This window comes from Rhyacophila brunnea, unplaced genomic scaffold, assembly GCF_057557595.1.
Source record: "Rhyacophila brunnea isolate RB1 unplaced genomic scaffold, BYU_Rbru_1.0 scaffold_3, whole genome shotgun sequence".
Taxonomy (NCBI): Eukaryota; Metazoa; Arthropoda; class Insecta; order Trichoptera; family Rhyacophilidae; genus Rhyacophila; species Rhyacophila brunnea.
This window is the reverse complement of record NW_028232965.1, coordinates 14,010,359-14,033,277: the sequence shown is the minus strand read 5'-3', so window position 1 is coordinate 14,033,277 and position 22,919 is coordinate 14,010,359. Positions and strand designations below refer to the sequence as shown.

General features: G+C 36.2%; 1 protein-coding gene across 1 annotated transcript in view; it reads right to left on the bottom strand.

Moving 5' to 3' along the window:
- The window catches only part of cutlet (chromosome transmission fidelity protein 18 homolog), a 78,530-nt gene extending 58,890 nt beyond the window's left edge, over positions 1-19,640 (bottom strand). The window contains exons 1-13 of the mRNA XM_085952307.1: positions 19,419-19,640; positions 18,560-19,094; positions 17,589-17,757; positions 17,117-17,320; positions 12,754-12,988; positions 12,108-12,236; positions 10,589-10,757; positions 9,130-9,319; positions 7,327-7,577; positions 5,645-5,879; positions 5,374-5,535; positions 1,948-2,092; positions 1,054-1,298 (exon numbers count right to left, since the gene is read on the bottom strand). Of these exons, the coding sequence (XP_085808433.1) occupies positions 1,054-1,298; positions 1,948-2,092; positions 5,374-5,535; positions 5,645-5,879; positions 7,327-7,577; positions 9,130-9,319; positions 10,589-10,757; positions 12,108-12,236; positions 12,754-12,988; positions 17,117-17,320; positions 17,589-17,757; positions 18,560-19,094; positions 19,419-19,497 (2,748 nt within the window). The 5' untranslated portion in view covers positions 19,498-19,640. The remainder of the gene's footprint in view (positions 1-1,053; positions 1,299-1,947; positions 2,093-5,373; positions 5,536-5,644; positions 5,880-7,326; positions 7,578-9,129; positions 9,320-10,588; positions 10,758-12,107; positions 12,237-12,753; positions 12,989-17,116; positions 17,321-17,588; positions 17,758-18,559; positions 19,095-19,418) is intronic.
- Between the last annotated feature and the right edge of the window lie 3,279 nt (positions 19,641-22,919).

Sequence of the window (22,919 nt, the reverse complement as noted above, 5' to 3'; positions counted from 1 at the left end):
CAGTGGAACTTGGTTATTACGAGGGGACCGACTGAATTTGCTCGTTATAAGCAATACTAGTTATATCGTTATACAACATTTTTCGCGCCACGTTCTAAATAAGCATAGAACATAAAAAATCTGAAAACCATCGTAAAAATCCCCGAAACAAGCATGGCATTCATAAACTACAAAAGAAATTGTTTATTGTAGTGAATGCTGGTAGGTACCTACTGACTTGACAAAGCTTGGATTATTTACAGATTTTTTACATTACTGTAATAAACGTAATCCTGTAATAAGTCTAGTTAACTGCCCGGTCGGATTTTATTGCTTAGGGTCGAAAATGTTGTTTTTAAACAATCTACACATTAACAGTTTTGCTCGGTATACCCGAGAAGTAGCTCGTTATAAAAGTGAATAATTGTATGGAGAAAATCATAAACTAAAATGTCAACGAATGTTTCCTCATTACATACATCCGAGATCTCGCTATTTCCGTGATCGTAATAACCAAGTTCAACTGTACCTACTTGATTTTGATTATAAATAAAACAGTAATTTGCTAGTACAAATTTCTCATATTTCTCAAAATATACGAAATACCTGTTTTAATTTTTACCATATTTTGTATGTATTGCACTATAATCCGCCGCCTTCACTAATTGGAGACTTGTCTGGGTTTTGGGGTGACGGATTACTGAGAGAGTACTGCACTCCGATAAGAAGTGAAAATGGTAATTGAATATATTTTTTACATAAAGCATAGACCAAAAAAATTGTATTTAAATATTTATGAATGTCTTGAATTTGTGATTTGTAAGGTTCACTATATGTAAAATAAATGAATTTGAAATTATATTCTCATTGACTGCATGTAGAACTGTAGAAATATTGTGCGAAAATACAATGAAAAAGTCATCAAAAGCATTCTTCAATCTCAATCCAACATAGATAGTAATGAAAACAGTTATAAACTGGACAAAAAGTCTCTTATGTGTAACGTGGGGCTAAAAACCACATACATAGTCAAAGAGCACAAATTAATAATATGTAGAGAAAAGCAAGACTTACCAGAGGGGTGGTGCTTTTCATTTTCTTCGGTTCCAACCTTTGTAGATGATTTGGTAAGCGGACCGGCGCATCATCTTCTGAATTCTTCATATGAACACTCTGCTTGAGCTTTTCACTGGCTTGTTTGGGGTTGCTGTCCGGTGCAGTCTTCAGTTCCAATCTGTTTATCTTTTCTAAATCAACTTCCCTGGCGATTAACTGTTTTGTTGCGTATATTATATTACGAACGGAAGATGTTTTTTCATCTGGATGGAAAAAAAATTTAAAAAAAATTAAACAATTGCAGGGCTATTCTACCATATCAGTTAACATCTCAAAACAGCTAATTGTGATAAAATTGTCACAATTAGCGCATTACCTATTCCGGCACGGTCAATTGTGTAAAAAAGTTAACCGTCCGAGCTGTCAAACGGTGTTAATATTTAACGGCGGCTCAATCAAGCGTGCTACTGCGGGAACGGGACAGAGTACGTTAATTTTACATATTGAGAATTGAGATGCAAGACGCAAAGTTTCAAAAAAATAATCACAGATGGCGCTTTCTCGATATAGAAATATATACTTCCAACTGTGATTATGTAGTGAAGTAGCTTTTATATTTTTGTATTTTTCACTTCCCATTTGTATGAATGTCTAAAGTCTACCTTTACCAGAATATCGGATTTCTTATTTATAAGCCCAGGATAAAAGTCATATATTGATCATTTTAATTTATTTAGCTTCAGAATGTGATACTAATTATACAGTTTTATATTTAGATCAGTATGTTAAATTTTACTTTTCTGGGTCAATCACAAATAATTCATAGATGAACAAGTAAGTAAGTAATTGCAAATAATTCATAGGTACATGCACCATTTATAAATAAATAAACCATAATAAATATATATTTACCAAAGATTCCAACTTTGTTTATATCTGGATCCAAAACATAGGTGTACGTTCCATCCTGGGAACGTTCCTGGACATATTGTATATTATAGTCCAACATTACACCAACCACTGTTGACAAATCTCTTTTCTCTCTTTGTGTGTATAGCTAAATAAAAAAAACATGATATTAATTTAGTATGTTCAACATCACCTGCAGACAATTAAGCATATAGTATCCAAGAAGAGGAGTCTCAATGGACATGAGTAGAGTAAAACCTCGTTAATACAAATTCCATGGGACCGAAAAAAAATTCGAATTACGAATTATATGGGAAGAAAATATTTAAATTTTGAAAAAAAAAAATTTTTGATTTTCATTAATTTCATTTCAGATCATAGATGTGCCTATTGAATTGGGTCATAAAATGTCAGGATTATTTTTATTACCTTCATAAAATAAGTAATTTTTGATGTTTTAAGAAAAGTCTGTCATAATTTTCATTAATTAGCTCGTGAAATAGTGTACTTTATTACGATTTATTGAATATTTTTATATGCCAGGACTCTGAGAATTAAAGGTATGGTTTTATATGAAAATTATGTTCAATGGACTTTTTTTTCGGAAAAATCTCGAATTACGGCAAATTTCGAATTATCAGTGTTCTTACTAACGAGGTTTTACTGTATTAACATATTAAATTCTATGGACAAACCAAAAGTAGTTGTATGTTGGTTAAATATGAAACCACTATCAACATTAAGTATATAAAATTTACAAAAAAACTGCCAAACATTTGTGTGACACTATAAGTCTATGAATATAACTTGTCCATTGAGTGATGGCGCCATATACTAACTAACTAACATATTTGGCGCTTCAGTCACAATTTTTGATACTATGAGCTTAGTACCTCATTCAAACAGCAGACAATTTATGATAATATATTATCATCTATCTATAAACTGCGATTAAGAATATCATTTGAATTAGATTTGTCGAAATGTGTGAAGGTATAAACTTTAACATAATATCAGCTATGTAATATTTCTCAATGACAAAACCTGTATTGGTCATACATTATTTATATATCTATGTAACGTTGACACATCTGAAATCAACCACCTTGCACATCTCCACACCAATTCGCGAGTTGCAGGTTCGATCTCGCAGCTGGCCATAAAAAATGCATGTTGCTTTTTCAATATTTGTTTGATCCACTGCAAGGACTTATGGTCCACTTATATCCGATGATGGTAATTTACTTTGACAATACAATTTTAAGGAAGACATTGTGAAAAGAGTTTAAATATGATGAATTTAAATTTATTTGAAAGCAATATGTCTAGCAATCTGTCGATTATCTGGATGATGTCCAGTTTGTGGAATATCCGTGCATAAAATGAATAAGATTTTGAACTGATATTTTAAAATCATCAAGACTTTCAAAAACAAAAAAATCATACAATACATAATTAACACGTAAATGTTGTGCACAAGAAATATATTATGGGATTTTAAAACTAAATAACTATTGTGTAATATAGTAATATACAGTCGAACTTGGTTACAGTGAAACCCCGATTCTATGGTTTTCAAGGTACCCTAAAGAAAAAACGATAAATGCGGGATATATAAAAACATTTTCTTAAAAAAAAAACTAATTTTGGAAGTTTTTCGATGACTTAAATTATTTTCAGTTTCTCGGCTAGAGTTCTAGTTTTCTTCATGGAGGGCATTTTAGTTGCGACTTATAAAAATTAGTGATACGAGATGCGAGGTAAGCCTATCATCTGTATGTATCATAAACAATTCTACGAAAGCGAAATGAAAAATATTCAACAAAAACGGTCAATCGGGATAATATTTGTGACGGGACCGTAATATTTAGACGATAGATAGAGGAAAACGGTAAATCGAGGAATGGTTAATGCGGGATTATTTAACATTGTTCTTATGGGTGTTTGGCGGGATTTTCAAAAATGAACGATCCGTGCGGGAAAACGATTTATGCGAGAACGGTAGATCGGGGTTCCACTGTATTACGAGGAAGATGGGTCCGACTGAATTTGCTTGTTATAAGCATTACTCGTTATATCGTTATATAACATTTTTCGCACCACATTCTATTTAAGTACAGAACATAAAAAATCTGAAAACCATCGTAAAAATCCCCGAAACAAGCGTGGCATTAATAAACTACAAAAGAAGTTGTTTATTGTAGTGAATGCTGGTAGGTACCTACTGACTTGACAAAGCTTGGATTTTTTACATACAATTTCCACCATATGCGTGGATACTTGGTGGATGTTATCGGCGAAAACACCAATTAGGTACTTAGACACTTAACTAGTGTCATAAGCGTAATCCGATCCCGGCGGCATCCTGCCCAGTCGGATTTTATTGCTTAGGGTCGAAAATGTTTTTAAACGATCGACACATTAACAGTTTTAAGAAAGTTTTTGACGATATTTTTGCTCGATATATCCGATAATTAGCTCGTTATAAAAGTGAATAAATGTATGGAGAAAATCATAAACTAAAATGTCAACGAATGTTTCCTCATTACATCCGAGATCTCGCTATTTCCGTGATCATAATAACTGAGTTCGACTGTACTTATAATCTTTTCAATAGATTCAATGTTTACTTGATGGTACATTTATTGATGATAATTTATAAAAATAATTCAACACAAAAATATTGAGTCTTCCTCCAGATGGACACTTTTTTTGGAGGAAAACCCTGAGAGCTTGTATGAAAATTTGTTGTTCTATTTGTCTTTTTTTGCCATCACTTTCATGTTTAGGCACCATTTCTATAAAAGAAGGTTATCTTCAATATATGATTTATCACTTAGATCACACCATATATAAACATCACTTTACGACAAATGGTGAGCATTATCAAGTATACACTTTTCTTTTTATTGTTCCGTACAGATCCATTGTTACGTCTTGATAATCGAGCATGGCCCCCACATCCTGAAGCGGGCCCCCAGGCTAGAATGTTTGGCGGGCTCCCTTACCTATCACTAGAAGTAAAGGCAGTATGACAAGCTACATCAGCGTTTTCCATGGTGTACGTGGTAAAATTAAGGTGTATTTTTAGCGTTTTTTTGTAATTTTAATATGTACATCCATTTGAATTATGGAGTTGTCGAGTATCGGCACACAGATAAACATTGCATCGTACAATCAAATATTTTAATTATTAATAGTTATTGGAGGAAAATAGCGCCGCAGGTGACTTTTTTTACTATTAGAGCAAATTTGTGGTCTGTGTTTATCTATCATCTGGTCGACTCGTCACGCCGGGCCCTTCCTGAGCCCGGGCCCCTAGTCTAGAGCCGTGTCAGCCCCCCCTTGTGGGGGCCATGTAATCGAGAGTATACCGTATAGCAGTTTCATCATTATTTGGGCAGTATTTGATTGTATAACATGACTTACCTGTATATTCACTGGCCGTAGAGCGGGGCTTATAATATGTGGAAGCATGGGTAGCGAGTCTAATAACAATACATTCTTTGAATTGAAAGGTTTTATACGTGGGCACATTCCTTTGTCCATTGCAGTCACAATACTACCCAACTGAGTTTGTTTCTGAAACATCTGCAAAAATATTAAATACATATGAATAAAGACACAAATAAAGAAGTTTTATACTATAAGACAGAGTATTTCATATTAGAGATTAATCGTGATATGTTTTTATACTTGCCTCAAATCCTTGAGTTGGGAACTTTAATTTAGGCCAGCTCAAGCCGGCAAATAGGAAATGCCACGTAACAAAACTGTGAGGAAGATATGACATCAGGGTGTAATTCTGGTGAGAGTTTATGTATTGGTTGAATATATCAGACATCGTGAACCAATCCAACGCTTGGCAAACCCCTTGAAGCATTGAGTCTCTCATCTTCATTGTTAAATAGTTTTCGTAGACACCTTGTGCTAGTCTGTAAGAAAACATTACACATTGACTAAAACATTGATAAGACTAAAGATGGACGTACGGTTGATGAAATTGTTCTCCTTTTCATTTTCTTATTCTTTTTATTTAAAAAGGATTTCAAGTTATACACATTTATATATTTTATAAAAATCAATGTTTTTTAAAATAGATATAAAAAATATTGCAACTATGAATTAGTCAAAAATCTAAACGGTGAAAATTTTAAAACTTAATAAACTAAATTTTAATAATAAATATAACCATAAAAATAATGTAATAATAACGTAACCTATGTACCAAATATATCTTTAAAAAAAAAAATTGTTTTTAATGTTTTCAGATACATATTTATTAATTAATACAGTTGAACTTGTAAATTATCAAAAAAAAATCTCAAATATAATTTAGTATAAAAAGGACCTCGGCGTCAGTACGTTAATTTAAATCGATCTTTTCGCAAAAATCACTAATCATTGGAGATTTTATTTCAAGAAACATTATTATTATTTTATAAACACCTGCAAGATATACGCCGATCAGAAAACAGGGCTGTCAAAATAATATTACGTAATATAATATTTTTAAAATGTTAATTTCATCATAGTTTTTAATCAAACCTGTGCAAGTACGTACTGATAACTTGGGTGGATTTTGTAGCAAACATACTATTGATATATATACGGGTATATTATTATTATAACCCAATTCAAATTGAACATAGGTTGATACTCAAATACTATTATAGTATGTTTATGATTTCAAGAAAATAAGACGATGGTATAATTAATCCATATCAATTATTTGAAAACATTACATTTGCACTTTGCAAGATAACATCAAAATGTGTATATACTTATCTAAATGACGAATAACATTCATGAGTGAGCACGGCTGAAAGCTTGGAAATGTGTTTTTTTCTATTTCAAAATCTTTTAATTGTGTATTATTTTATTACAGATTCAAGGCCAACTTCCGTCCAAGAACCACAGTGGACATTAAGCCATTTCCACACTGGCAACCTCATTCAATTTTACGATACTTACCATAATTATCGTAAAATCTAACGAGGTTGCCAGCAACATGTTGCCAGTGTGGACCCGGCATTAGATGCACAAAACTTAAATAATATATAATATAAATAAAAATTTTAAATTATGACAGACAGCCCTGATGACATAAATATGAAATATGAGTAGATCGAGTCATCGAGCAAGTTTGATGACACAAACAACTTGGATGCGACCTTTTTATATTAACTAGTAGACCAGATATTAACATCCCCTTAAAATGCAATGTGTTGGAATTTAATGTTATGTGTATGGTGAAAAAAAGTATTCAATACAAAATTATTATTTTAAAATGTTATAGTGATTATTAATTTTCATCAATATAGCAGTGAGTAGATAATATTTTTTGAATTAGCGATCTATTGTCCAAACATAGTTTTATACCTGTCATAGTCTCCAGCAGAATAAACGGTGTTCAGAATTTTTCTAGCTCTTCCTTTCAAACAGTGAGATTCTGTGCCGTCATCATTATCATTGAATCCTGATGATGGTTTTACTTTTTCAATCGGATTCATGCATTCCACTCGCTTGTGTTTGGGAAGCTGTATTTGAAACACTTCTTGCCACACTTGAAATAGCCCTTTCGACATGTCTTTCATGCCCACATTGACTTTCTGAATGTCAGCCAACTTTAACTAGAAATAAAAATACAGTAGATAAGAATAGGGTGCATGAATCATACTTTACATACAAATAATCGTAATTTAATGGTTACAATAACACGAGAAGTTGGTTATAGACTACAAAGCACTGAACAGATTGGCGAAGGCATGTAATGGAAACCAGGGCTCACAGTAGAATACATTCACACTTACGATGAATGATTAATGACACTGCTATGGCCAAGCGAGGGTTGAACAGAAACGCACGGTGTAGGTTAACAGGTGTTGTATTTGATTCAGTAGGTAAATGCGGCATGGCTGGCAATAGATATTTTCAGCTTGGCGGGCTTCAGATGCGGCGTGGCTAGCTGAAGGTAACGGCTTGGCTTGTTGTTCCGCGAACAAAAAATAACCGTGGCGGGCGCGGCGGTATGAAGCTGTTGCGCTGGGGTATCTGCGTGGGAGGTCGATCCAGACTTACAATGCGAGTGAGATGTCGGTGTTAGACGGTCGAAGCGATAAAAAAACGCATGGCGAACGCGGCGATATTTAAACGAATATAGCGCGGGCCATACTCATGGCCCACACAAGCGGGGATCTGACAGGGCTCTAGCCTGGGGGCCTGGGCTCAGGAGGGGCCCGGCGTGGTGAATCGACCAGATAAGTGAGGTAAACACAAATCACAAATTTGCTTTAATAGCAAAAAATAGTCGCTTGTGGCGCTATTTTCCTTCAATAGTGTTATTATTTAAAAATATGTGATTGTACAATACAATTTTGAATTGTGTATCGATACTCGACACCTCCATAATTCAAATGGATGTATTAATATATACAAAAAGTCACTAAATATACACATTAATTTTACTGCGTACACCGTTTGGAAAACGCTACTGTACAGCGTCACACTACCTTTATCCTTAGCGATAGGTAGGGGGGCCTGCCAAAGATCCTAGCCTGGGGGCCCGCTTCGGGATGTGGGGCCCATGGCCATACTTATCGGCAAGGGCTCGTGCCGTGTACACCTTCCGGGTTGACAGTCGAAGCGAGAAGACGGTAATGGTGGCTTGGGTTTTTTTTTGTGTCGGTCTATGGGTAGCAAAACTCTCTGTTTTACCGCCGGTTTTGTCTCGTGGCGGCGCTATCTCGAGCGGCCGTTTTTGGCAGCTTCGCGTCTCTGTATTTTGGCAGGAGCGCGGTCGAATTTGAAAGTTACAAAATTTGAGTGGGTAGACTGTTCTTGGCTGAGGGTTGGGAGGGTAAACGCAGGCTGCGGTGCTTCCAAATTTCCGGGTGAAAGTAGGCTGTGATGCTTTTGACAAGTTGAAGTAGGCTGTGGTGCAAAATTTAAGTGGAAATAGGCTGTTTCTATGCAAGTGTGCAGAAGTAGGCTGCGGCAGGCTGTGGGTTCTGGGAAATTTGATGGTTCGGTCAGCTCCTTGAGGTGGTCTCCTGTGGGAGACCATCATCTGGTATCAGTACATATTATATAAACAGTTATGTTTTCATGTTGGTAAACTTGTTGTTCACGACTGGTACGGAAAGTTGTGTGGTATGTTGGAAATGTTCATTTTAATGTACTCACCAGCTTTCCTTTAGTTTTGAAGAAGTGCAGTACACCAAGGCAAGCTCTGATGTCATTACATGTCTTTTCGCCAAGTGCAGTTAAAGTGGAGAGGTCTGCTTGGAATCCTTCCATAATGGTGACTTCAGCTAACCGCTGGGCCAAACGAGACACCTGGGTTGGCGGGAAATGAACCACAAATGCCACCTGTCTAATGAACATTCAAATTTAGTCAAAAAGTACATAGTAGTTTTTATGAAAGACATAAGATTATATGCAGAAATATTTACACACCAAGGAGCCAGGCCAATGATGATGATGATTATGGTGGTGGTAATAATAATTAATGCAAACATGTTTGTAAATATTTTAAACTGATAATAATAATTTAAAAGAACTGTCATCTTTGGAATTTTATCAATATTGTGATGAAATAGTAAATGTATGTTTCACACCAATTTTATCCAATTTTCCAACCACTTTTACTGAAAAGGTAGGTAGTTTGAAATAAATGTTTGCATTTACATCAACAGATATCTCTGTACATATAACCAAAAATACAAACAGATAAGTGCATTTTATTTTGCAAGAGCTTCAGAAAAAAGTACAACTTATTTTCTTTTTTGTAAATCAAAAAAATGACATTCAAGATTTTCACGTGACTTACTGTTAATTAATAAAACAATAAATTACTTGGAAAGTTTAGCTTCATAAATTATATATTTGTACGATGACATGATTAAATCATATCCATCGTACAAATATCATTAAATTTTAACAATTTTATTTTAAGAACAATTACAATTTCATTCACAAAACGCATGTGTAACTTAATACACCGTCGGACACAGTATTGACACAACATTGTGGTTGAAAAGAACATCTGTTGTCGCATGCCACATATTTGGAAGCGCATGGCATAACAGTTCAAAAAGTCGCTCTCACACATAGATTTCAAATTATTTACAATGCTCCAGTTACTCGTCAAACTAGTCAAAATGACTGCCACACAGACAGCGGCCTGTTACTACTACAAGAGAGAAAGTGAAAAAGACAATGGCGGTGATCACAATGAATGACATTTCAGGTTAAAAAATATCTTTCAAACAATTTTCACAAATATGTTATTTTCTTTAATGCCAATACAAAATCTCTGTTTCTTTGTCGGATGTACAATAACGTTAATCCAATTTGAATATTAATTTTATAAGTGGAGTTTTTGACGTTTCGATTATTGACAAATAGTTGCATCCATCGTGTATGTGTGCGCGGAAGAGAATGCAACTTGTTAGGGGTTTTGATGTATGACCATGTTGGTGTTGAGTCGAATTTCAGTTTGCATTGTGCCTTATACTTGTGCCTTAAACACTTTTTAAAAGAACTGTAATTACAACTTAAGAGATATAACAATATTGGATAGAATATAGGTACCTAACGAAGATTTATTAAAAAGATATGTAATATTTTAAAATGGCTATACCTTAAAGGTCTCAGTGATGCTGTATAGACATCATTACAGATGCAAATGACAGGCCTTCGAAGAATGTGCGGTTTCACCTTTTGTCCTTTTTTAGCTTTGGTCATCGGAGTCCCAGAAATAAATTTAATCAGATATTCAATGGCTGGTAATGGGGCTCCATCTATTTCATCTATTAAAAAGATATAACAATTAGCTCTAATAAGCTTTTAACAAGCTTTTTTACTCATTAGATAATTTAAAACGTAGGTAACAAATAATTTTGTATCGATAGAATCCATATAAAAATATTTGGTTGCACATTTAAACTTTATACATAATGTTTACAACATATTTGCTTTTTCTATCTTGGAAAGTTACTGAATGAATGGCTAAAACCATTTCTAGTAAAAAACACAAGGTAGGTAATGAAACTTCCACATTCTGGTGGATGAGAATTTGTATGGTTTTCTTTCAATATGTGAATGATTAATGTGCTGTATTATCTATAATTTTCAAGCAATAGTTTTTGAACAAGTCAATAATTATTTTTATTCATGTGTGAACAACAGAACAATAGAAACCAAAACCGACGTAATAATGCTAAGGACTAAATCAACGGTGGCCGCGCGGCTTAAGCGTTGGACTATCACACCGTGGGTCCCAGGTTCGAATCCTGGGTCTGGCAAGTACGCATATTGTTTTTCAATTTGTGTGTGAGTCAGGGTATGGACCTAATAGGATGAGCAAGTGGCTGACATCCATTTCTCGTAAAAAACAAAATCTGTTAATACAAACCTCTACTCTGTAGAGGCCCATATGATCCTATTAGGATCGGACATGGTAGAAAGAAAGATAGGAAATAATAAGGAATGACAACACCGATGCATTGTTACATATGGTAGAGATTTTAATTTCTTTTCACAACATCCATATTTGATTTTTATTAGTGATACCCTCCGTCAACACCAAAAAAATACAAAATGGCTGTTATCATTATACACTGTACTGTTCTTCTTAGATCAGTTTCAGTTTCTGCCCTTGCAGGTCATTTCTCTGACCCTTCTGTCACAACATACTTTGTTAAGTAAAATCTAACCATCTATATTCATTGCGCCAAGTTTACCAGGCAAAAAAATGATCTTCTTAGCCCTGCATCAGCGATTAATTGAATCTGTGCACCTGGTGGCTTTCTCAACGTTGTGGTCAAATATATAGAACAGATAATAAATAGAATATCGATAGGCTATATTCAATACGCCGCATGTTGATGCAGGCTTTTGAATAAGTGTGTCCTACGAAAATGAAGCACGCATTATGCACATGCAATAGTGTGTGTAATACACCAACATTAAATGAGCGTTAATGCATAAACCGAGAGCAGTTTTCAGTATTCGACGTAAAACATATTCTTGACACATGTGTAAGTTTAACAAGGATTCTTCCTTACTCGAGTCGGTTACCTGCTATCGCCTTACCCGTTATGTATTTCAGTTCCCATTATTTCTGAGTTCCCTGGGGGGGAGGTTATTATACTACTTACCCAATATCAAGCAGTTAGGTCGTTTTTGTTCATCTAAGAGTGACCTCATCTGTGTTGCATTTTCTAATGCAGATTTGAAAGCATCAACACTTCTGTCATCTGACGCGTTTACTTCAACTGGCTTATAGCCTGTAATAAAACATATCCAGAGATTAGTTTTACTTATTATTTTAATGACAGATATCAGTGATGAAGATCAGGTACTAAATGATTATTTAACGTTAACGTTGAAAACGCATTTAAATTACATCCATTTATTAAGCTTACTTAATATGTATCGAAATCTCACAATAATAGTGTAGATTAATTTATTATTTATATGTTTTCTATGTTACATCACCATGATTAACTAGTTACACTTATAATAGACATTTTATGTCACTCATTGAACATTTGTTTCTGTCGATTGTGTCAAATCATCAGTGAACAATTGTATTAAAATTTTGTATAACAGTCTACGTGAATGAATCGGAAACAAAATACATGCCTGCGAGTGTGGTCCCTTCAAGTTCACCACTAACGTTCAATGGTTACGAATTTACGAAAGTCGACGAGTTCATATATCTGGGATAACGCATAACACCTCAAAACGACATCAGCCAAGAAGTTTCCTAATTGACACTTTTAAAATAACAATGAGAAATACCTGAATGTTTCGCTATCATATGAGCCAATGTTGTCTTGCCACATCCAGGAGGTCCACAGAGGAGTGCTACTTTATGCTCTGGTCTTCCATGTTCATCCAATTCCTGACTCAAAACCATGGGACCACCTTTAGTAGGGAACCTTCTATTGGCCCCAAACTCAAACTTGCCAGAGCGCTTGTTAAATTTGCTGCTCACCTCAGGTTTCTTTACTTTAACTTCTCGGTTGAAAACAATCTAAAACACAGTAATCAATCTTCATGAATTAATTACCATACCATAATGACATAGCTTTACTGACAGGTAAACAAGATTCCTCAATTCTTCGGCTGCTGAAAAGTGGATGTCAGATGTTACAAAATGAAACTGTAAAAGTAATAAAATGAAATACCATGTTTCCTCCCAAGCACAACATAATATAGACCTTCACAGAGTAAACTATAATATACCACGTCATGTTAGACATTATCATAATAAATATCTTTATTAAATAGTCAGTATTTGATAACTATCATTTTAAACACACTTCATTTGTAAACCAGCACTAGTAAGAATGTTTTTTATACATTATTTTTTTAAAGACACCCACGATGGCCGCGTGGCTTAAGCGCCGGTATGTGGTGTCGAGGGTCCCAGGTTCGAATCCTGGGTCTGGCAAGTACACATATTGTTTTTCAATTTGTGTATGAGTCAGGGTATGGACCTAATAGGTTGAGCAAGTGGCTGACATCCATTTCTCATAAAAATAAAATCTGTTAATACAAACCTCCACCCTGTGGAGGCCCATATGATCCTATTAGGATCGGACATGGAATAATAATAAATAATAATTTTTTTAAAGTGCGGTATCTATTGCAAAATAATAATAATATATGATTTAAAATGAATATGGATAAGGCAAGTAGAGCATTTACTAAAGGTGCCTGTCTCGAGTACTGTACATGGAAAGCCATCAACAGACTTTCAACTGAGGTAAGACGTACTGAACAATATGGTGAAATGTAGCATAACTGATGACCCGTCATGCATGTGCAGCGAGTTGCAAAGCATTGAACACCTGTTCGTATGCAAGGCATGCCCATAAAATTCAACTTAAATGAGATCCTACAAGCTAAGGAAAACGGGGCTGCTTTTGACAACTTCTAGAGTGACGTTTTGTAGCATTCCAAGATAATATAACAGTGTAAGCTGATGACACTATGCTGAGGCCAGACTTGTCGCTTAGTGAGTGGATAACCGCTGTATAAATGCACTCATAGAGTGATATGCAAGGGTCACTAAAGAATGACAGCGCTGCCCCCATAAAACCCGCTGGATCAACACACATTTCAATTTCAGTGGACGTGTATGGCGGTGAATAGGTAACTAGAGACCGTGAAGAGTAGAAGGAACTAGGGGAGACCTCCATCCGGCGGTGGTTCACTCCCAACTCATAATAATGATAACATTGTAGATAGCAGGAACATAAAATAAATTAAAAAAAAATGCTATAAATTACTATATTGCATAGAAAAGAAGAGCAGAAAAAAAAATAATTTGCTTGGTTCATAAGATAAGTACAGTATAACCCCTATTTTACGTTTTTTAAGGGACTGAAAAAAAAACCTAATTGGAGGGAAAATGTAAAAGGGGGGTATTGAAAAAAAGAACATTTAAATTTTATGTTTCTAAAAAAACAACGTTTTATTAAAAAACAACATTCAATTTAAATTTTTATTGAAATTTTTTTTATTTTTTATTAAAAAAATCATGTATTTTTGTTTTATATGTTTGTTGCATTTTTGTTTTTTTGTTATGTAATTCTCTTTCAAGACTATATAAACATTTAAAAGTGTCATCTTGAATATCAGCAAAGCTTGTAAAGTAGGTTTTTAAACCCTTGATGAACCTCATTGCTTCTTATTTTGTTGGAATATCAACCTCTTCTTCATCAGACAGTTCTTCAGCAGACAAGTCTGCTGGTGTTAAAGACCTGTCAACAATGTCATCAACTTCCACCAAGTCTGATGTCATAACATTGGAGTCGAGGTTTACATAATCCTCCAGGGGTTGGTCTGAAATCCTTTCCCAGCCTTCTATAACATCACACTGGATATTTTCTTGGGTACTGGGTACGTCTTCATCCTGCTCCTTGTATATCCCAGCTTTCCGGAAACAATTCTTGATGGTAGAGTCGGTTATTTCAACCCATGCCTTAACGGTATAATGCATTGCATCTAAAATGGACATCTTAAATTTGTTGGGGTCCTCACCTCGTTCTAACTGAGACAATAACTTCTGTACCAAGTTTCTTCTATAGTAGTGCTTGAATGCCTGAATTATCCTTAAATCCAGGGGTTGCAGTTCACTTGTACAGTTAGGAGGAAAAAATGCCATCTGAATGTTCCTCAAAGTCAAGTTTGTGGGGTGAGCTGGGTACCTATCGAGGAATAGCAATATTTTTCAATGTTTTACTCCCATCAAAGCGTCGAATGCAGTAAGCTGCTTTTCAAATAAGATTGATGTCATCCAGGCTTTTTTATTGGCTGCATATTTTGTCGGCAATGTCCTGACATTTTTGAAGCAGCGGGATTTTGCAGACTTCCCAATCACTAACGGGGGAAGCTTCGCACTGCCATCTGAATTTGTAATCAAGAGAACAGTGAGACAAACCTTGCTTAATTTTCCTCCATGACAGGCTTCACCCTTGAAGCTGAAAGTCTGATAGCTCTTGTTGGGGTAATAATAAGATTCATTTGCGAAAACCCCCGTTCACATTCACTTGAAGAAATGGGAATAGAATTCAGAGCATATACCAAACGCAAGAGTTTTTCAGAATATGTCTTTTCGAGAATGTATTCGCGAAATCCACGAATCATTTCTCGTTCATCTAGTTGTAGCCTGATCGAAATGTTTCTAATTTCCATCTCTCCAAATGTCAACCGATTATCAATGTTTTCAGGCCAATATTTTTGGTCAAGTACGCGAGCCCAAAGTGCAAACTCAACATCTTTATTATCTAGCAGCCTTTTTTCAATTGACGTTTTCAACATGGAATAAAATATTTTCGGATCAATAGGAGGATCATTTTTAGAAACTTTTTCGTGAAATCCAAAAACAAATTAATTGGTGAATTCATTCCAACACTTTCGACACAGCATCGAACATACACAATGAGGGTGGTTTTTTGGCTTATGGTGGTAGACTCATCAATTATCAAAGAAATTATATTTTTCGATTGAACAATTTATTTGAAAACATTTTTTCTCATTTCATCACATATATGATTTACAATGTTAATACATACGTTAGTGGAATGGAGAATATGACCCATTTTGATCCCATTTAGTTCTTGGAGATTAATTTCACTTTCAAACATATTAAATAATTGATTTTCCTTAGCTACTTTATATGCAGTTCGAAAAATGTTTGCTGTTATTACTTTTTCGCGAGATAACGATTTTAAAAAAGTATTTTCAATCTGCTTTTTTTTGGCTTCAGAAATGATTTTTAACGCTGCTTTGTGTGCAATATAATATCCTCTGTGATCGAAAAATTTTTTTCGAAGTGACCCCAATTGTAGCTTCCTCTCTTTCCCAGAATACGTGATTTCATTATTGGCCCATTCTTTGGATAATTTCTTTCCCATTGTCGTTTCAGTTCCAAGAGTTCCAACGTTTTTGCAAATTGTGCAGCCAAGTTTCATTTTGTGTACGTTCAACCATTCGTTTTTTGAGCAAAAATCGTTTTTTTGATCTAATGACCAGCAGTCTGGCCAATCATTTTGAGTTCGACCTTGATCCCCGAGATCAGCTCGAGATGATTCAGGAACATCTACATGTACCGATATTTCCATATCTTCTGTCATCGTTTCTGTTACTGTTTTGAGCTTTTTATTTGCGGAATCGGCGCCGCTGCCGGTGGTTGAGAAGTAACAGGAAATTTTTTTCATATTTAAACTTGGGGTTGCACTAAATAATATATAAAATAGTTGCACAACACGTAATCGTAACACAAACTGACTAAACAAACGATAACAATATACGCAGATGCCGCCATGCGATAAACGTCAAACTGTCAAAATCATAATACGCAAAGACATACGTATGAAGCTAGTTACATACGCAGGTTTGCTATTTAAACTATACGGTTACTTCACTAACACTAACACGCCAACATTCAAAATGGCTTCCACCTGTACCTTATTTTATCATTTTAACGAATTATTATTGTAATTACTTAAGCGCAAATATTTTTTCGTTTAATTGATTTTGAAATAAAACCGTGAAAAAAGGTGCCGGAACGCCGTTCCACCGCGTTAAATGGAAAAAAAAGCCCTGTATATATATCTATAAGAAAGATACTGCAATGATTAATTAACTGTACCTTATCCCACATTTTCAACCAATGTAGTAAAGTTCTATTTGTTGATTCATCGGATAATAGTTCTATGTATCTCATAGGTTTATATCGATCGACCCAAAGTTGGCCAGAGTCCGACTTATCCACATTTTGTTCAAGCGATTCAAGGTCCATCAAAAGACTATCGTCCACCGGAACTGGGGCTACAACATTTGCTTTATTTTCCAACTGAAATCAAAAATTACATGCTCAAGTTAGACAATTGCGAAAGTGATGTGAAAGGATTTTATAATATTTATATAGATGTGGTATACATGAATTGACAATGGTTAAAATATACTATTTTGCAACCAACATGTCATGGCTGCAATTTCATTATAACATGTATGTGGAAGAGCGGAGGATATGTAGGTCCGTAGAAGGCACCAAGACATTTGATGCCATTTAAAAATAAAATCAATTATACATAATGTGAATAATTAAAAAAAAAGCTTACATAAGATCTAGCCTCTTCCCACGTATCTTTGAAGGCATTTCCTAAAAGATTTTTGAAATTAAGATTGGAACTTCCAATCTCATCGATTTCTTTATCCATATATTCTTCATTGTGAAATCTGACGTACACTTTTTCGCCGTCACTTCGAGTCAAAGGGATAGATGGCCACCTAAAATATTAAATTTGAGTAGAGGGAAAAGTAGGTAATGTTCGGGAATTATTAAAAAGCAGTAGGTACTTAATACAACATTTCGTCTCTGTTCTGGCAGAATACACTAACTGGAGAATACTAGTTTTGAGTAATTTGACTTTGAAGTTGTTAAAATGTTTGAAATAATGGTCTATCATGTGAGTTTATTAAGTAATCATAAAAATGATGACTTTAAAATAAAGACTGTTTATTTATTAAGAAGGTTTCCAGACGGTAAAGTTTGAAATAAGGAATATTTTGGTACTAACTCAATATTTAATTTTTTCGAATTAGTGTCTTCTGCCATAACAGTGACGATTTCAAAAATGTTAAATTGACATAGTGAAAGAACAGAGCAATGCATTATTCACATAATCAATATTTGCATCTTTTCTTCACTGTCACCACTAAATATTGAAATGTTACCAGATCGTATTAAATTTTCACAATATTTAGGCCATGGATTGACACAGCCATTTGTGGCCGTCACTGGCGGCCTGTTATGTTTGGCCCAAAAGTTAACCATTCTGCATCATCCAATGATCGCCAAGCACAGCTGTGTGTGTCCCAGTGTAGTGGTGGTCGGTGGTAGATTTCTGTAGGGAACCACAGGTATTCTAGTGGAGTTTACATGTCATATGTGGCTGTGGTTAGTGCCAATGTCTGCGGTTGGCCCAAGTTCATCACCTTATCACCTTATGGGTGCATATCTAATAATGGAGAAGTCTTAAATTAAAAAACTGAAATGAAAGGGTAGTAGTACATTTACAGTGATAGTTACCTTGGATTTATGCTAGACAAATTGTCTGAATTATGATCACAATTTTGGGCGGTATAATCTTTCCCGATCATACTTCCTGGATGGTTTTGCAACAGTTTTCTTTGTCTACTCTCCAAAATAAGAGCAATCATTGCCAACTCGGGATCCCCTACAAAGTCACTTTTCATTTTCTTCGGCAAATGCATCGATTCCAGTTCAAGTTCAATGTCGTTGATATCTCCAAATAGGTCTTCCACTGTCCTTTTTTGTGATCCCGGCAGAGATCCAGGAAGACACTCGAACCCACTAATATTTCCATACTCTTTGGAGGCATATGAAGCCTCATTGTTGGTTATTTTTAATAAGTCTTCATCATTAATGATGTCATCTATTTCTATCAAGTCATCTTCATTTTGAGATATCTTTGATGTTAAAGCAGATTTTGTTTTAGGAGGAATATTTTTAGCAACTTGGCCGAATGTTTTTCGAATGGCAGGACTTGAAAAATCAAGTGACTTTCTGGCAGTGCTAACCGGTTGATTGAAATGGTCATCTTCTGCAATAGGTAAATGCATAATACAAAAAAATGTAAATAATCAATACTGAACGAAACAAGAAGTGACATGTTTTCATTATATACGGAAATAAAGTAAGAAATTCTTGCGACGAATTAATTTATTAAATGATAATAATTATACAAACCTAGTCTGATAACGACAAAATGTAACTTGTCGAATGGTATGTATTGTTAAACAAACCGATCAAGAATGTGGAATTTAATGATGTACTAACACAATGAACTGGTAGGGCATATTGTGTATACCCTTCCAATGACCATTTCTTATAATTAAATAAGGTAAACACTACATAATTTATTTACCTTCATTGTCTTTCAAAGCTTCCAAATCATCAGCGTACATCAACTCAAACTCCTCATCTGCATCGGGATATTCACTCATGTTGTATGATGTGTAAATAAGAAAACGTAATATGATATAATAATGCTATGCGTACGAAGAAGATTGGTGATATTTTAACATTAAATCTGTGTTATTGTATCACCTGTCAGATTTTGACAAGAGTATAAAAAGCCCGCCTTTTATTTCGCTAGGCTGATTAGTGATGAGATGTGTGAAAGTAAAAATTTATTTGACTAACCATAGACTATAGAAGATTTTCTGTATTCAAATATAACCTCTTTAATTAAAATAATTATTATAAAAAAATGTGAGTAGGTAGGTACCTACCCGAGTTACAAAACTTATAATGAAAGGAGTTTTACCTACCATTAAAACTCTTATTATTCTTGTTGACTCTGAAGTCCCTTGAGATGTTGATCGTATTTTTTGCATAGTGTTCTTCTGTGCTGGCCCTTTTTTACCCCCTTTTCTTCTCGATTACTTATCTCTCTGGTTGTTCATCTTGTTTTGCCGGCTGGCAGGACTGACGCTTCTATCGTAGCGTGCTTTGTCTTTGGTTATTCAATTTGATATGTCTCAAGGAAACCAGGTAGGTGTTCTCTGGACTTCAGAGTCAACAAGAATAATAAGAATTTTAATGGTAGGTAAAACTCCTTTCATTATTCGCTATTGACTCTGAAGTCCCTTGAGATATCTGTTTGTTATCACTTGGTAAAGCAAGATAGATCCTGCAAGATAAGGTGGATGAACCTAACATGAGAATTCGGTATAACATCTCCTTGCTTTTAGGCTCAGTGCACCGGGCTGAACAGAGAGGTCGACATATTTTGTTCCCCCGCTGTAGAAGTCTGTGTGTCTATCGGTCTCTGGTAAAATGTTTTAAAAGTAGCTTCTTAGCGCCAATTACCTCTCTGCAGGATGTCATCTATGGGTTAGTTCTCTAACCAATTTAGAGAGGCGACTGCTAATCGAATACTGCCTGGTGATTCCTGTACCCCTGCATCAGCGAGTACTGACTTCACCCAATTTCCGATGCCTGCTCGAGTCGCAGGTTTTGGGGGGCCTCTTGACGAGATAAATAATGCCGGAATATTACCACCCTCTTCTTTTCTCTCATTGGAAACGCAGATAAGTTTTCGTAGCCAAAATACTGGATCGATGTTTTGGCAACTGGAAGCGCTTAATTTCCATCCAGATTGGCGGTGCCTTGATGTGTCTGTCTTGGAACCAAACACTGGCCATAGAATTATATGGTCGCCATTATCGACTACACTAGGCCATTATCCGCTACACTGAGTAGGGTAAGGTCATAAACCCGTCGTCCCGATGCGAGTAATAATAATATAGCTTTTCTGCGTGAAACTTCATATAGGTTGTATACTAGTGGTGTTGTAGGTCTAGTCTTGCGGGTGAATATGGCTTTTAACATATGTCGCACTACTATGTTACTGCTGATGTCTTTACTGATCATAGGTTTGCAAAAGGTAGCTATGGCTGACTTATGTACAAGAATAGTGTTATATGAAAGACCTTCCTTATTGTATAAGTGACCCAGGTATCTAGCCACTTCAATCGGCTCGGGGGTATTATAGCTTATCGTGTTGGCCATGCACCATGTCTTCCATTTGTCCCATGCAGGTCTATAAGTCTTCAAAGTGGATGGTCGCCAGCCGGAAGTGAGAAGTGATCTGTCCTGTACCAACCAGCTAGAAACTAACTCTGCCCACCCAAAATTATCCATAACTGGAGTGATAGGTCCCGGACTTGTGGAGGTGGATGGTTTGTCACCGTATCCACTAGAAATGACTCCAAGTGCGGGATCGGGTAGGGGGGTTCCAGTGATCTCTGCTGTAGGTCTGCGCTCCAAAAACACTTCTTCCACCACTAGCCACTTGCCACTAGTAAATATTTTACCCTTGCCATGTTCAGGTGTGCCAATACTTGTGGAATTAGATTCGGTGGCGGGAATATCCAGGCTAGTTTGAAGTCCCACTGTCGACTGAAGGCATCGTGGAACAGTGCAAGGGCTTCGTTCGGATTTCGTGAGACATACGTAGCGACAACATGGGCTGTGTTGGACGCGAACAAGTCTACGTCTGGGAGTCCCCATCTTTGAAATAGGGGAGCTGTAGCCGCCATAACTAGGTGCCATTCTGGGATAATTTTGCTGCGTGAGAGATGGTCTGCCACGCAGTTGTATTTTCCTGGAAGGTATTGTGCAGTCAATGATATACTGGCCTGGTTGGCGATTTCCAGGATCTGTCGGCAAAGACTTAGTAGAGTTGCAGACTTTGTGCCCCCTTCGTTGTTGATGTAGGCCACCACTGTTTTGTTGTCGGTTTGTAGGAGTAATTCTGATCCCCTGAGCGTTTGCTCCCGGAGTTGTATGGCTGAGAGTACTGCATACAGCTCTTTTCGGTTGGAGTGCCACGTGGATTGGCGTTTTGTCCATGTACCTGATAGGTGGTACTCGTCTAACTGCGCTCCCCAGCCTGAATCGGCTGCGTCTGTGGTGAGGAAGTGATTGTAGGTTGCCCTGTGAATCTTTCCTGAGGAGCCCACCGCTCGAATCCACCACATGATGTCCTCTCGAGCTTGTGGTGGAATCGATGTTAATTTGTGAGGGTGGCTCCTTGATAATTGAGCGCTCGTACGTTGTAGACGTCGGCAATGCAACCTCCCCTGTGGAGTGACGAAGGTTGCAAAGTTGAGTCGCCCGAGGAGGCGTTGGGCCTGCCTGAGCGACCAACTGCCTTTTTGGATGTGCAATTGCAGGTGGTGACGAAGTGATGTGCACTTCTCTGTTGATAGATATTTCCGATTGTTGTGAGTATCCCATGTGATACCCAAGAACTCCTACTGTTGGCTTGGAATCAGACAAGATTTTTTCTTGTTGATTATACAGCCTAGTGCCTGCATGAAATTTATCATATAAGTCAGTTGCGACAGAAGAATCTCTCTGAACTGATTTGCCATCAGAAAGTCGTCTAAGTAAGTGACGATTCTCATACCCTTTCCCCGAAGGTGTTCGGCCACCCAGTTTGTTAATGAGGCAAACAGTCTTGGTGCTGCCGACAGTCCGAACGGAAGGCACGTGAATTGAAGGAGTTCTCCTTGGTAAACTAGCCGAAGAAATCAGCGATGTTCTATAGCTATAGGTACATGTAGGTACGCTTGGCTTAGGTCTATTTTTACTAACCAGTCTTCCCTTTGCATGAATGTTGGGACCTTGAAATGGTGGAACAGTTTGAACGGCCTTGGTTGTAGGAAACCGTTTAGGCGTTTTAGGTTGAAGACGGGTCGTTGACTGCCGTCTTGCTTCCTTACTAGGAAAAGGGTTGAGAGGAAGCTCGGAGATGGTTCTGCCAATTCCAATACTCCCGATTTCTTCAGTTCCGTGATTTGTGAAGTGATCTCCGGAGATTGTCGCGTTTGGAAATCCTTCTGGAATCGTACGGAAG